General features: G+C 39.9%; 1 protein-coding gene across 4 annotated transcripts in view; it reads left to right on the top strand.

Annotated features, from left to right (window-relative positions):
* Window positions 1-16,163, top strand: part of LOC126162050 (uncharacterized) — a 60,242-nt gene that overhangs the window by 9,222 nt on the left and 34,857 nt on the right. For 3 of the 4 annotated variants that reach the window (XR_007534987.1, XM_049918292.1, XM_049918291.1), the window contains one exon: window positions 3,916-4,050. The exons of the other annotated variant lie outside the window; for it this stretch is intronic. Coding sequence is in view for 2 of the 3 variants with exons in the window: in XM_049918292.1 (XP_049774249.1) it covers window positions 3,987-4,050 (64 nt within the window). In the remaining variant the exon portion in view is untranslated. The remainder of the gene's footprint in view (window positions 1-3,915; window positions 4,051-16,163) is intronic. 4 annotated transcript variants of the gene reach the window in all.

Genomic DNA, 16,163 nt, shown 5'->3' with positions numbered 1-16,163 from the left:
CACTTGCATACATGGCTGCACTCCATACAAATACTTTCAGAAACGACTTCCTGACACTTAAATCTATACTTGTTGTTAACAAATTTCTCTTCTTCGGAAATGCTTTCCTTGCCAGTGCAGTCTACATTTTATACCCTCTTTACTTCGTCCATCATCAGTTATTTTGCTCCCCAAATAGCAAAACTCATCTCCAACTTTAAGTGTCTAATAGACTAATCTAATTCCCGTAGAGTCACCTGATATAATGCAACTGCGTTCTATTATCCTTGTTTTGTTTGTGTTGATGTTCATCTTATATCCTCCTTTCAAGACACTGTCCATTCTGTTAAACTGCTCTTTAAGGTCCTTTACTGTCTCTGACAGACTTACTATTTCATCGGTAAACCTCAAAATTATTTCTTCTCCATGGATTTTAATTCCTACTCCAAATTTTTCTTCTGTTTCCTTCACTGCTTGCTCAATATACAGATTGAATAACATTGGGGAGAGGCTACAACCCTGTCTCACTCCCTACCCAACCGCTGCTTCCCTTTCATGCCCCTCGACTCTTATAACTGCCATCTGGTTTCTGTACAAATTGTAAATAGCCTTTGGCTGTATTTGACCCCTGCCACCTTCGGAATTTGAAGGAGTATTCCAGTCAACATTGTCAAAACTTTCTCTAAGTCTATGAATGCTAAAAAAGTAGATTTGTCTTTCCTTAATGTATCTTATAAGATAAGTTGTAGGGTCAGTATTGCCTCGCATTTCGATGGAATCCAAACGAATCTTCCCTGAGGTCAGCTTCTACCAGTTTTTCCATTCACCTGTAAAGAATTCGTGTTAGTATTTTGCAGCCGTGACTTATTAAACTGATATTACAATGAAATCTAGATCATTAGCTGCTTACAGGTGTTGATAAATATCCACGGGGACAGTTGAAAAGGTATGTCCCAACCGGGACTCAAACCTGGGATCTCGTGCTTTACATGGCAGATGCTCTATCAGATTGAGCCATCAAGGACACAGGGGATAGTGCAACTGCAGGGACTTAACTCTGGCATGCTCCCCGTGAGACCCACACTTCCAACTTACTGCTACACACTACATTTGTAATGCCCCTGCCCACTATACCCATTACTCGCGGCAGTAAATCTACAGATTCCTGTAAGAGTTTGAGCAATGTGAGTGCATCTGCACTGCAGAAGAACAGATACCATCTTCATATATTAAACTGGTAGTTTGGTAATTTTCACACCTGTCAAGACTTGCTTTCTTTGGGATTGGAATTATTATATTCTTCTTGAAGTCTGGGGCTATTTTGCCGTCTCCTACATCTTGCTCACCAGACGATAGAGTTTCGTCAGGGGTGGTTCTCCCAAGGCTGTTAGTAGTTCTGATGGACTGTTGTCTACTCCCGGGGGCGTGGTTCGACTTAGATCTTTCAATACTATGTCAAACTCTTCATGCGGTATCATATTTCCCATTCCTATGTCCTCTCCCATTTCCATAATATTGCTCTCAACTACATCGCCCTTGTATAGACCCTCTATACACTCCTACCACCTTTCTGCCTTCCCTTCTCTGCTTAGAACTGGTTTTCCATCTGAGCTCTTGATATTCATAATTAAGTGATTCTCTTCTCTCCAAAGGTCTGTCTAATTTTCCTTTAGGCAGTATCTATCTTACCCCTAGTGGTATATGCCTCTACATCCTTACGTTTGTGCTGTAACCATCCCTGCTTAGCCATTTTGCACTTCCTGTCAGTCTAATTTTTGACACATTTATATTCCTTTGTGCCTGCTTCAGTTAGTGCATTTTTATATTTTCTCCTTTCATCAATTAAATTCAGTATCTCTTCAGATGCTCAAGGATTTCTACTAGCCCTTGTTTTTTTTATCTAGTTGATCCTCTGCTGCCTTCACTATTTCATCTCTCAAATCTACCCATTCTTCTTCTAATATATTTCTTTCCTCCATTCTTGTCAATCGTTCCCTAACGTTCTCTCTAAAATTCTTACCAATCTCTGGTTCTTTCAGTTTATCCACATCCCATCTCCTTAACTTTTTGCAGTTTCTTTAGTTTTAGTCTACAGTTCATAGCCGATAGATAGTGGTCAGAGTCCACATCTGCCCCTGGAAATGTCTTAAAATTTAAAACCTGGCTCCTAAATCTCTGTCTTAACCATTATATAATCTAGCTGAAATCATCCAGTGTCTCCAGGCCTCTTCTGTCATGATTCTTAAACCAAGTATTAGCTATGACTAAGTTATGCTCTGTGCAAAATTCTACCATGTGGCCTCATCTTTCATTCATTACCCCCATTCCATATTCACTTAAGGGGCTCCGGAACGCCCTATACTTGCAATGTTAAAATAACGCTTATAAATTACATCTTTCCTCACAAAGTATTTGAGGTAGGAAGTTGAACTTTTTACAGATTATTTATTGGAGTATGGGCTACAACTTAACACAGGGATTTTACAAAATTTTAATTCAGTTATTAAAGATGATTTTTTTTCAATTGTAATGAAAATTCACAACATTTTTTGCAATTTTTTATTTATATATTCAAAAATATACAGTTTTCTGGAAAAAGGCTGTGTTAAATTATGCAGAAGGTACTGTGTAACATTTACCGAAAGTTTGAAACAAATATGTTTGGAAGATCCTTAGAAAACATGTAATTAGTATGAGAAAATAAAAGTTTCGGGAATCGAGCGACAAAGATTGGATTAACTTTTTAGTGCATTCCAGGTCCATAGGATGGATTATCTTCATCCTCTGCAAACTCCTCCTCCAGCTTCCTCTTGTTCTTCCTCCTGTTTACTCTTGCTTGTATTTCTAGACTCTTTACAGCCCTGTCTGCAGCCCGAAGGAGTTCCTTGTCTAAAGCAAGCATCGCTCGTACCATGTTAGAACCTATCTTCATTCCCATATTTCTAAATACCTTGCACCTTACAATGTTGCCATCATTGAAAGTTGCAACAGCAAGTTTACTTTTACTCATTATTATACTTCAACAAAACAGAGACTCAAGAAACTGAATTAATTACGAATATTTTCGAGATAACGACAGAGTAAATAAACATGAAACAATCGACAATCGCACCAGTGATATATATTGAACCATCACAGGTTAGCCAAAACACATACTTATCTCACATCACTAAAATGTACCTGATGAACACGGACGTAAATAATACCATTTGACAGCAGTTTAACAGCGCCACAGTGGGTCACGCCCATGTGGAACACATTTCAAAAAAAATTTAAAAATAGTTGTAGTCTTCGGAGTTGAATAAATTATATATCTATTAAAAGGTAATAGTCTGCAGATTCAGAAAACACAAAAAAGTAAAAATTGAACTTTTCATGATTTTGAGCCTTTCCGGAGCCCCTTAATGCTTTTCCTTCTCTTCCTTTTCCTACTGTCGAATTCCAGTCCCCCATGACTATTAAATTTTTGTCTCCCTTCACTATCTGAATAATTTCTTTTATCGCATCATAGATTTCTTCAATCTCTTCGTCATCTGCAGAGCTAGTTGGCATATAAACTTGCACTACTGTATTAGGCCTAGGCTTCATGTCTATCTTGCATTCAATAATTCGTTCACTATGCTGTTCGTAGTAGCTTATCCGTGCTCCTATTTTTTTTTTTTTCGTTATTAAACCTACTCCTGCATTATTACCCCTATTTGCTTTTGTATCTGTAACCCTGTATTCACCTGACCAGAAATCTTGTTCCTCCTGCCACCGAATTTCATTAATTCCCACTATATTTTGCTTTAACCTATCCATTTCCCTTTCTAAATTTTCTAACCTACCTGCACAATTAAGGGATCTGACATTCCACCCTCCGATCCATAGAATGTCAGTTTTCTTTCTCCTGAAGTAAGCACAAGACAATAATTAAAATGTTTGTTGTAATTACAGATATTTCTGGCAGAAAGAATCTTAGGAAAGCAAGGGTTCATACAGGGACCACAGTCCCTAAAGAGCAGAATATGAATCATATGGATGGAATAAGCTATTTAATGAATGGCACTAAAGTCAAGATTTCTGTATCACGTAAGTGATCATAGTTCACTGACATCAGATTGTTGCTGCATGAATTATTGTTACGTTGTACACTTAATTCTTAGTTCAATTTAACTATTAAAGTCAAATAACAGCCTAACTTATGTGTGAAAATACCCAAATAAGATATCGATGATATTTTGGTCGAACGTAAACAGCATAATATTTGTTCATTTGTCATATTGTTGTCTGCACTTAACACTAAATTTGGTTATTGGTAATCACAGCCAGAGTTAAAATTTTGTACAGAACTGGTCCAAATGAAATGTAACATGTTAGTTTTACCATTTACATGGGAAACACAGAGGAGGAAATATTACTTTAAAAAAGTCGCTTGGAACTGGTCCTGTCAGTATTTCAAACTAATTTCCAGAAAATACAATTTATTTTCTGCATGTAGAATATGTTGTTTTTATCTTTAGTTATAGTGCATAACTGAGAAGAAAACATTCCACTGGTAGCATTTGTAACTGAATGATAAATGTCAGATGCGAGTACTGAGGCCCCCACCCTCCCTTCTCCCCTACCAAAGCACCAGATAGATGTATTCTTCTCACTCCACAATTGGGTGTCTACAATACTACTATTTAAATTAGCCTTTGAGTTGCAGTCAACATTAATCCACCCACTCAGCAGTCCGGCCTCATTGGCCAGAGACAGAGATCATTGTGTGTGTGTGTGTGTGTGTGTGTGTGTGTGTGTGTGTGTGTGTGTGTTTTCTACTTCAGAAGAAGACCCTCTGATCAATAGCTCATGTGTTTAGCAGTCTCTTCATTGTGCCTATCTGCAACTCAACATCATCAGTATACAGTGAATATCAATCTATCCTTTTCATCATATTGCCATTATTCCATCCTTGATTTTCCGTGTTTGATTTTCTACTCTGCAGAAAGGTGTACAAAAAGGACATAAGTAATTACTGGGATATTCCATTACCATTAGTATCTGTACCATACGAGATCCTCTCCAAAGTTCACCAGAAAAGAATTAAAGATCATCTTGATGAAAAGATTGGTAATTACTAGGCAAGTTCCAGGCAAGGACATTCGTGCCCAGAGCAGATATTTCAACATGAAAAATATGATCAGGTATAAGACGGCTGGTAGGTACGACTATATGGTTGTAGTCATTGACTTTAAAGAGTGTACAGCTTGGTTGAGTGTGGGTCATTATTGAATGTTCTAGAAGAATTTGGGATGGGTTATAAATACAGAACCCTGTTTGATTACTCTGCAGACACTGTCTGTGTCAAAACTGAAGTTCATTTACAAGGTATTGGACCACTCTGAAATCAAAACCAGTGTAGGTCAAGGTGGTGAACTCTTTCCACCCCTTTTTAACTGTGCCTTCAAACGATTATTTGAGAATGGAGGTAAAATATGAAACGAGAAGAGAAGAAAGATAAATGATACAATGAAAGCTTTCCCAACCGGATGTTTCAGCGGCTGAGAATTTTTCCGGGTTGTATGGCCGTGGTCCATGGACCTCTTCAATCCCTGACGTTTTGTCAAAGGCTACGTTGGACATCTTGTTTACAACCACATATTGGCAAAACTGATTCTTATGTAAAAGACTCATCATTTTACTGAGAAGCTTGAGGGATTGACTTTGGCTCCTGAGGTTATTCTTGTCAGTTTTGACATAGTGTCTTTATTCACTGTGATTCCTAGTGTCTTTATTCACTGTGATTCCACTTAACAAAGTTATGGTTTACATATTGGATGTTTTCCCAGCAGATTTGACTGCTCATTTCAGACACTGCCTTACCTCTAGTCAGTTCCAGTGGGAAGATGAATTTTATGAGCAGGATGATGGTGTGGCCATGGCTAACCCATTGAGTCCTATGATTGCTAACTTTTCTATGGAAAAATTCGAACAGTTATCTCTGGAAAAAGCGAGTAAGAAACCATGTCGATGGTATCAATACGTGGGTGATACATTTGTTGTTTGGTCACATGACAAATAAGCTTTAGAGGAATTCTTTTTTATTGTTAGGTACAGAAAGCTGGCTGAAGCCAGAGATAAATTCTGCCGAAATTTTTACAAAGTCACAGACGGTGTTTAGAAAGGATAGATTGCATGCAACCGGTGGTGGCGTGTTTGTTGCTGTTAGTAGTAGATTATCCTGTAGTGATGTAGAAGTGGATGGTTCCTGTGAATTATTATGGGTGGAGGTTACACTCAACAACCAAGCTAGGTTAATAATTGACTCCTTTTACTGACCTCTCGACTCAGCAGCATTAGTGGCAGAACAACTGAGAGAAAATTTCACATAAATTTTCTCAGCATGTTATAGTCTTAGGTGGAGATTTCAATTTACCAGATATAGACTGGGACACTCAGATGTTTAGGACGGGTGGTAGGGACAGAGCATCGAGTGACATTATACTGAGTGCACTATCCGAAAATTGCCTCGAGCAATTAAACAGAGAACCGACTCGTGGAGATAACATCTTGGACCTACTGATAACAAACAGACCCGAACTTTTCGACTCTGTAAGTGCAGAACAGGGAATCAGTGATCATAAGGCTGTTGCAGCATCCCTGAATATGGAAGTTAATAGGAATATAAAAAAAGGGAGGAAGGTTTATCTGTTTAGCAAGAGTAATAGAAGGCAGATTTCAGACTACCTAACAGATCAAAAAGAAAATTTCTGTTCCAACACTGACAATGTTGAGTGTTTATGGAAAAAGTTCAAGGCAATCGTAAAATGCGTTTTAGACAGGTACGTGCCGAGTAAAACTGTGAGGGACGGGAAAAACCCACCGTGGCTCAACAACAAAATTAGGAAACTACTGCGAAAGCAAAGAGAGCTTCACTCAAAGTTTAAACGCAGCCAAAACCTCTGTCAAACAGAAGCTAAATGATGTCAAAGTTAGCATAAGGGGGGCTATGCGTGAAGTGTTCAGTGAATTCGAAAGTAAAATTCTATGTACCAACTTGACAGAAAATCCTAGGAAGTTCTGGTCTTATGTTAAATCGGTAAGTGGCTCGAAACGCATATCCAGACACTCCGGGATGATAATGGCATTGAAACAGAGGATGACACGCGTAAAGCTGAAATACTAAACACCTTTTTCCAAAGCTGTTTCACAGAGGAAGACCGCACTGCAGTTCCTTCTCTAAAACCTTGCACAAACAAAAAAATGGCTGACATCAAAATAAGTGTCCAAGGAATAGAAAAGCAACTGGAATCACTCAACAGAGTCAAGTCCACTGGACCTGACAGGATACCAATTCAATTCTACACAGAGTACGCGAAAGAACTTGCCCCCCTTCTAACAGCCGTGTACCGCAAGTCTCTAGAGGAACGGAAGGTTCCAAATGATTGGAAAAGAGCACGGGTAGTCCCAGTCTTCAAAAAGGGTCGTCGAGCAGATGCGCAAAACTATAGACCTATATCTCTGACGTCGATCTGTTGTAGAATTTTAGAACATGGTTTTTGCTTGCGTGTCATGTCGTTTTTGGAAACACAGAATCTACTCTGTAGGAATCAATATGGATTCCGGAAACAGCGATCGTGTGAGACCCAACTCGCTTTATTTGTTCATGAGACCCAGAAAATATTAGATACAGGCTCCCAGGGAGATGCCATTTTCCTTGACTTCCAGAAGGCATTCGATACAGTTCCGCACTGTCGCCTGATAAACAAAGTAAGAGCCTACGGAATATCAGACCAGCTGTGTGGCTGGATTGAAGAGTTTTTAGCAAACAGAACACAGCATGTTGTTATCAATGGAGAGACATCTACAGACGTCAAAGTAACCTCTGGCGTGCCACAGGGGAGTGTTATGGGACCATTGCTTTTCACAATATATATAAATGACCTAGTAGATAGTGTCGGAAGTTCCATGCGGCTTTTCGCGGATGATGCTGTAGTATACAGAGAAGTTGCAGCATTAGAAAATTGTAGCGAAATGCAGGGAGATCTGCAGCAGATAGGCACTTGGTGCAGGGAGTGGCAACTGACCCTTAACATACACAAATGTAATGTATTGCGAATACATAGAAAGAAAGATCCTTTATTGTATGATTATATGATAGCGCAACAAACACTGGTAGCAGTTACTTCTGTAAAATATCTGGGAGTATGCATGCAGAACGATTTGAAGTGGAATGATCATATAAAATTAATTGTTGGTAAGGCGGGTACCAGGTTGAGATTCATTGGGAGAGTCCTTAGAAAATGTAGTCCATCAACAAAGGAGGTGGCTTACAAAACACTCGTTCGACCTATACTTGAGTATTGCTCATCAGTGTGGGATCCGTACCAGATCGGGGTGACAGAGGAGATAGAGAAGATCCAAAGAAGAGCGGCACGTTTTGTCAGAGTTATTTGGTAACCGTGATAGCGTTACAGAGATGTTTATTAAACTCAAGTGGCAGACTCTGCAAGAGAGGCGCTCTGCATCGCGGTGTAGCTTGCTTGCCAGATTTCGAGAGGGTGCGTTTCTGGATGAGGTATCGAATATATTGCTTCACCCTACTTATACCTCCCAAGGAGATCATGAATGTAAAATTAGAGAGATTCGAGCGCACACGGAGGCTTTCAGACAGTTGTTCTTCCCGCGAACCATACGCGACTGGAACAGAAAAGGGAGGTAATGACAGTGGCACGTAAAGTGCCCTCCGCCACACACCGTTGGGTGGCTTGCGGAGTTTAAGTGCAGATGTAGATGTGGATGTATATTTAAGTAGTATAAATCAAAATATCCAGTTTACAATGGAAATGGAGAAAGACAATGGAATATCCTTCTTGGATGTCTTCGTCATGAGATAGACTGATGGCAGCTTGAAACATAGTCTTTCAGAAGGTTACACATACCAACAGATACTTGCATAAGGATTCCAATCATCATCCACAACAGAAAAGAAGTGTAATTAAAAGTCTAGTGGACAGAGCTAAAAGGATTTGTACGCCGGGACACCTGGATACCGAGTTAAAACATCTAAAGCAGGCTTTTTGAGAAGAATTGATACTCTAGTAAGGAAATAGTTTTGTGACCGAATAACAGGAGGCCTAAGGACAACGATAGGGCACAGCGATAGAACAACAGGGTTTCTCTACCCTTCATAAAAAAAAGTGATGGATCAGATTGGCAAGATTCTAAGGAAACATGACGTTTGACTGATTTTCAGACCAGCTAAGAAAATAGTCCAAGCACTTCATTCCGTTAAGGATAAACATCCCCTTGTAGTGCCCCCAGAATTTGAAAGTCTGGAGACACTTGTGTTCCAGCCATTTCGAACACGCGTTATTTTAAAGCAGGGCGTAAGGATTAGCCTGGGATACTGCACCCATTTATTGTTTGTGCAGGCGAAACTGGAAGGGAGATAATTCGTTGGCACTGACAAGTGTTCAGCGCGACCTGCCAAGAATAAGCAAATATGGCCCGTGGCTGGCTGAAAAGAGCATTTTATTATTAAAAAACAAATGGAGAGACTCGAAATAGTGACTGTTTATTAGACGTTGAACTGCTGTTGAGAGTACGTGGACTGGACGTGGATAGTCAGCCACGATAAAAGCTTATGTATTAATTGTATTCAAAAATGTGTAATTAACTGATTCTGGGTGCCTGGTAATGTGTAGGCTTACGTCATAAAGTTTAGTTGTTTTTGTTTTTTGTACAAATGGAAATAAGTATGTTCTGGTGCATTGAATGATATTCCAAGAGTAGCGTATTTTTTTAAATAAGAAGAGAGAGAGAGCAAGAGGGTGAAAATTTCCCCTTCCTAGCAGTGAAATCTTCGGAGAAGCGTCCGGTGCTAGCAGAAGACATCGGTGCTGCAAGAAAGCAGAACCAGCATTCTTCAACAAGTATGTCAACGAAAACGCTTAAGCTGTATAGAGAGAGCTTAACATTACACCGGGCCACCGCACCCTCTGTCTGCAAGTGGTGTATATTTGATCCTGTGTACGTGTGGCAAGGTCTACATTGGAACTACAAAGAGATGTGTGAATACACGGTTGAAGGAACATAAAAGTCTTTGCGACTAGGCAAAATGGACAAATCAGCCGTGGCAGAACATGCTCTTCAGTCAGGTGATCACGTAGTGAAATTTTCGGAAACTGAAGTTTTATGTACTATGACGAACTATTATCACGGCTATATAGAGAAGCCATCGAAATATATAAACATGGGGATAATTTTAACAGAAAAGAAGCAGCCATGAAACCCAGTGATATATGGACTGTGGCACTACAGAATCAATGAGAAGTCTTTATCTTTGACGTACTATAATTGATGGTTAAAAAAAAATTCTTTGACAAAGTTTATCTCTGCTATCATGTGATGTCCAGACTACTCCCACTTTCCACGGTATTTAGGCCGCTCTTCGATGTCCGACTCGTCAGTCGGCAAGACTCAGCACAACCAGGAGCACCTGCGAAGATGTCCAACGTAGCCTTGGACAACCCGGAAAAATTCTTAAATAAAAATGGCTCAGACTAGGGCCCAAACTGAAATGGATGTATGTTGATTGCTTGGCCTTTGCGGATGACCTAACTATTTTTGCCAACAATATTAACACGGCAGTCTGACAGATTGGTGTATTAATGTGTATCTATAGCTGAGAAAGTTAGATTACATATCTTCTTTGAGAAGACGAAATACATGACAAACAGCAATGGACCAGAATGGAAGATTTTAAACCAAGGAATGATTGTTTTGTGAAGGAAAATTAATATACCTAGATGGGATAATTCAACCTAATGTTTTAGAAGAGGAAATGGTCAATCTTACGATCTGCAAATTAAACCTAGTGTGTAACCTGACACAAATGTCTATAATAAGAAGTTGCTGAGCATTGGTGCCAAGTGAAGACACTTCAGTATGGTTGTCAGACCAGAAAGATTGTAGGCTTTGGAGACTTTGACTATAAATAGATAAGGACTAGTCATATTAGTCCAGAGAGAATGTAAGATATTAAGGTAAAATTTAGGCAACAGATTGATTAATAGACAAGTGTTGGAGATCAAGTGCAAAATGCAGAGAGAGAGAACCAGAAACAATATTATTGAAAGGAAAGTTGCCACTCACCCTGCCTGTCACAAATAAACTTTCGGCCAGCAAGGTCTTAGTAAAAATAGCCCCCCCCCCCCCCCCCCCCCACACACACACACACGGATGCAACTCACTTGCAGGGGCAGTACCTACCTGAGCAATTCAGAAAAGGTGATGTTGGTGGGAAGGATCCAGATGGCACAGGCTGAGAAGCAGTCATTGAAATGGTGTCGTTTGGGCAGTGTGCTCGGCAACAGGGCAGTCCACTTGTTTCTTGGTTACAGCTTGTTGGTTGTCATGCCCACATAGAATGCAGCACATTGGCTGCAGCCTAACTTGTAGATTACATGCCTGGTTTCACAGGTAGCTCTGCCTTTGATGGGATAGGTGTGATCGGACTGGAGTAGGTGGTGGTGAGAGGATGTATGGGATAGGGCTTTCATCCGTGTCAATCACAGGTATATAATCCATAAGGTAAGGGGTTGGGAGCAGGGGTTGTGTAGGGATGGAAGAGTATATTGTGTAGGTTCAGTGGATGGCGGAATACTACTATATGAGGGGTGGGAAGAGTAGGGGGCAGGACATTTCTCATTTCAGGGCACAACAAGAGGTAGTCGAAACCCTGGTGGAGAATGTAATTAAATTGCTCCAGTCCTGGGTGGTACTGATTCACAAGGGGAATGCTACTCTGTGGCTGGACAGTGAGACTTTGGGAGGTTGTGGGAGATGGGAGAGTGGAAAGATAAGGCTTTGAGATTTGTTTTGAATGTATTAGGATGCCCAAATGTAGCAAGAAGAGGTAGAAGGCACTGTATTAAGACTCGTGCGAGCTTTCCAAATGATTTATTGTTTCCAACCGCAGTGCCCTCGTACACTTCGGTCTGCGTCACAGGGCCCCTGCAATGCTGAGGAAGCACCTCAGTGGCCCGTGCAATGCAATGCTGTGTCAAGCCGGCCTCCCATCCGCAGAGTTCCTATGGTGTCAGGATGTGCCGGCTGCTGACTTAGCTGTCCCCGTCCTTGTTGCCTAAGTGCTGTTCCGAGGAGCCGCCGAGCGGCCCGCTGACAACTGCAAGATTGTCCATGCTGTGTTCCCTCATCGGCATGGCTTAGGATGTGGCAGCAACAAGCTGCGATCTGGCATCTGAATCTGTGGCTCTCGCCTCAGGATGCCTCTGCCGTGTGTTGGAAGCCAGGACGACTGCCCGCGGTAGCGAGCCATAGAGTGGCCTGCCGCTGGCTGGCTATGGACCCTGCATTGGCCTCAGAGGGTCGAACGGGCTACGCGCCATGGACTGGAACGCTGGCGCCCCATCTGCTGCTGCTTTTAGCTGTTGGTGTGACATGCCCCACTGTACAGGAGAGCTGCCACACTATAATGACTCTCGTTAGAAACCCGCACCTCTGTTTTGCCATACGCGCTGCTTCGCGTCACATACCGTATTTACTCGAATCTAAGCTGCACCTGGAAAATTGGGCTCGAAATAAAGGAAAAAAAAAATTCCCGAATCTAAGCCGCACCTGAAATTTGAGACTCGAAATTCAAGGGAAGAGAAAAGTTTTAGGCCGCACCTCCAAATCGAAATAAAGTTGGTACATTGTAATATGAGACACAATTTAGGTCGAATGAATGACGATACAGCGACAGTAGTTTGGTTCCAGTCGTAAGCTTAGCAGTTAAGCTTTACCACGTAGCCATTGCTATGCGTCAGGCGCTCCGTCTGTATTTATACGGGTACCCTTCCTTTTTCACGTGCTTCGTCTGGTTTGAATCGATTGCTTATTTTGCTTTGATCTGATAAATGCCGTTTTCTTTGTTATAGGTGTTTGTGTCACTCTTAAGCTGAAAATGCATTACTGCACTGTGTCATGCATTGTTTGTCGCATTCTGATACTGCGGGTTTACGGCCTGTCGCGGCTCGCGGCATGGCTTGCTTTTGTGCGCGCTACCGCCGCGTACAATAAAAAGAAGAGAGAGGAATCGTCTCATAAGCGAAACAATGACAAGACTGCTATTTGTTGTTACTTATACTGCTGCTTTCTTTGATAATGATCAACAAGAATCAAATAATAGACTGCGTATGATAGAACATGTTCTGAACGAGAATTAGGCGAAAATTTTTCTCCGTTTGAAAATCTTTGCGGCCGCTTCTTTATTACATCAAATTCTGCACAGAAATTAGTCATCTTAGATTTAAAAATCTAAGTCACTTGCCGTGCTTCATTTCTGGCTGTATCACTATTAGGCATAAGAATATTACGAATATAAACATGAGACGATACGTATATTCTTCCGCGTTTGCTGTTGTCTCACTCTAGTTTCGTGGTTTATTAGGCAGACAGGATTTAAATGATATAGCAGAAAACACGAAAGAATACATGGCAAAATGTTTATATTCGTATTATTCTTATGGTGAAGAGAATACTGTATGTGATTCAAATTTCATCAGGTTCCTATTAGCAACCATCTCTTCTCACAGATAGGAAAAAAATCAGAACGTAGAGTTGGCCATATTGACAAACATCCCAAACAGTCTCGCCAGTCAGATTTTCGTAGTACACTGAAATTGTGCTACATTCGAAGATGAACAATACGGAATTTGTATTTACTTCGTTGGATAATGTATGAAAATGCAGTGGTCGAAAGTCACGGCGGAGAAAAAAAACCTCGTCTTCCACTTTTTTTAAAAAAATTATTTACTGACGCAGAGGTTTTGGCGCCAGTATTTATCTTTGTGCCTACAAAATTGCCTGTGTAGGGCTACATATATTAGACGGCAGAAGTTAGTTGTGGCGACACGTACCAACATTTTTCATAGCTTCCGCTTGCTTTGCACTCGATTCTAAGCCGCAGGCGGTTTTTTGGATTACGAAAACCGGAAAAAAAGTGCGGCTTAGATTCGAGTAAATACGGTAATCGTAACACACTAGGTTGGCCAGTGGGCCCCTTCTGCCTGTGATTTGCGACACGCAAAACCGCTATGTATACTCTCTCAGTAATTTGACGGCCCTGTGGCCTCTATTCTAATTCGCAACTGTTGATACGAGTAACTCGCTGCAATCTGGCCCACACCTGGCTGTAACTTGTACTCAGAATACTGCACAAAACTAACTTTCCCTATCCTAAATGGTGGTGCCGCTGCAATAGATAACATCCACAAATTGTCATAAACTCTATCCGAAGAATATTGTCTTATTATTAAAGGTTCTCATAAGTCAAGGACACGTCAGAGGACAACAGAAAATAGTTCAGATGTACAAGAGGTCCACCAGTAATTGCAAGCCAGAAGGAAGACAATAGGCAAGATGAGAGTTGCTGAAACTTTGTGAAGAGTTCAACAGATTTTCTGTGTACCTAAACAAGACCAGAGCAAATTAAGCAGTCTATGGAAAATCAGATTAAAGAAAAAGTGCAGGAATGTAAGTAATATGGCAATGTCCTGACAGAGTGACTGATTCATTGTCCAGTGCAAACTACAGAGGATATAAAATTGAAATTTGGAGAGGTTGTGGATCTCATATTTTAGGCATCGTTTAAGAAGGGATTGTTCGAAATTCCACTCATAAGTAGGTGAAATAGGTGATGAAAGGCTTTTTGAAAATATGTCACTATTAAGACAATTTTGAAACTAGAACAACAAAAATTGTATTTGGTTTCTGTCAGAAATAAAAAAGTATGTGTTTCAACATTTTTGAAAATAAAATCATTATTAAAGAACTACTAAAGGATTTTTAAAGCTACATCTATGAAAATTGGTATTTGCCTTTCCAGTTACAAATTAAAAAATATGACTCCCATAAGGGAGTGAAATAGGGGATAAAAGATTTATGAAACTATTTTATTATGAAAGCATTTTCAAACCTAAATCCATGAAAATTTGTATTATTCTTCTCTGTTAGAAATAAAAAAAAAATGTGTTTCAGTGATTTTAGATATTCAGTTCCTAAAAGGGTGAAATAGAGAATGAAAATTTTTAAGGAGATATTTTATTATATTAAAAACTGTTAAAAGTTAAATCTATGAAAATTTATATTTTACTTCTCAATTATTCACAAAGAAATATGTGCTAGGGATGAGGGTTTCTATGGAAATATCACCACAAGATAGCAAAATGCATGATTAACAAAAATCTTGCTGTCCTACTACAAGAATCGTTTATTGATCAGACGTACATTTGGAGGGTACTATGCTTTATAGTGTGAAAAATTTAGGTGTTGGAATTTGTGAACAACATACAAATTAAAGGGAGAAAAACATCTGTGCAGATCATACAGTCTACATGAGTGAAGGAGCAGGTGCTAAGCTAGTTATCAGTAAATGACTGACTAACGGACACAGACAGACAGATTCTGATGCATGGGAATTTATTTGTTCCTATGGCCAGTAAACCAACTTTCCCAGACTAAGTAGCATTATATTTATCATTAAAGAATGGTCAAAATAAAGCAGGTTATCAGCATGTTATGACAGTGGAATCCAAACAATAGAGATCATTAGAAACTTTCAAAAATAAGACCAAACACCAGTAATAGTTTTCATTTGAAAGATGGTCTCCAGAAAAGTCCAACAAATTCTAACACTGGTTAGTTGTGCTTGTGAGCATTACAGCTGGAAGAACATTATCAAAAAGAACGTGCATCTTTATTCTCAGAAAATTCTGTTGTGTTTGAGTTAGATTCCAGGGAAACCAGCATGTATTCAGGTCTGTCACTGGTTTCTGAATGAAGTGATACTGGACAGTTGGGTCCTAGATTTTGATCATTTCCTCAGATTATAATTTATTTAGCCTATCCCAGTAAACTCACAAAACACATGCAATTGTACGTCAGAAAAACTTCTTTGTCACATTGAACAGATGTCTCTCAATGTTAATGTTGTTGTGTGATCTGTTACTTTCTCAGCTAGTTTTATTTTGGCCACCAAAATTATTCACCTACAATCTCACAATGTTAAGTGACAGAGGCAATGTTAAAATCAGGATGACGACAGCTGTGGTGAAGTCAGGTGCAGTGTTATTTTTACGATGTATAAAATTGAAAGTAAAGTCCAAAGTTGAAAAAATCAGTTTTACTCTGGTAATTATGATCGGCAGCAGAAA

The sequence above is a fragment of the Schistocerca cancellata genome, chromosome 2 (assembly GCF_023864275.1).
Source record: "Schistocerca cancellata isolate TAMUIC-IGC-003103 chromosome 2, iqSchCanc2.1, whole genome shotgun sequence".
Taxonomy (NCBI): Eukaryota; Metazoa; Arthropoda; class Insecta; order Orthoptera; family Acrididae; genus Schistocerca; species Schistocerca cancellata.
The sequence above is the reverse complement of the archived record's forward strand: the minus strand, read 5'-3'. Positions and strand labels throughout refer to the sequence as shown.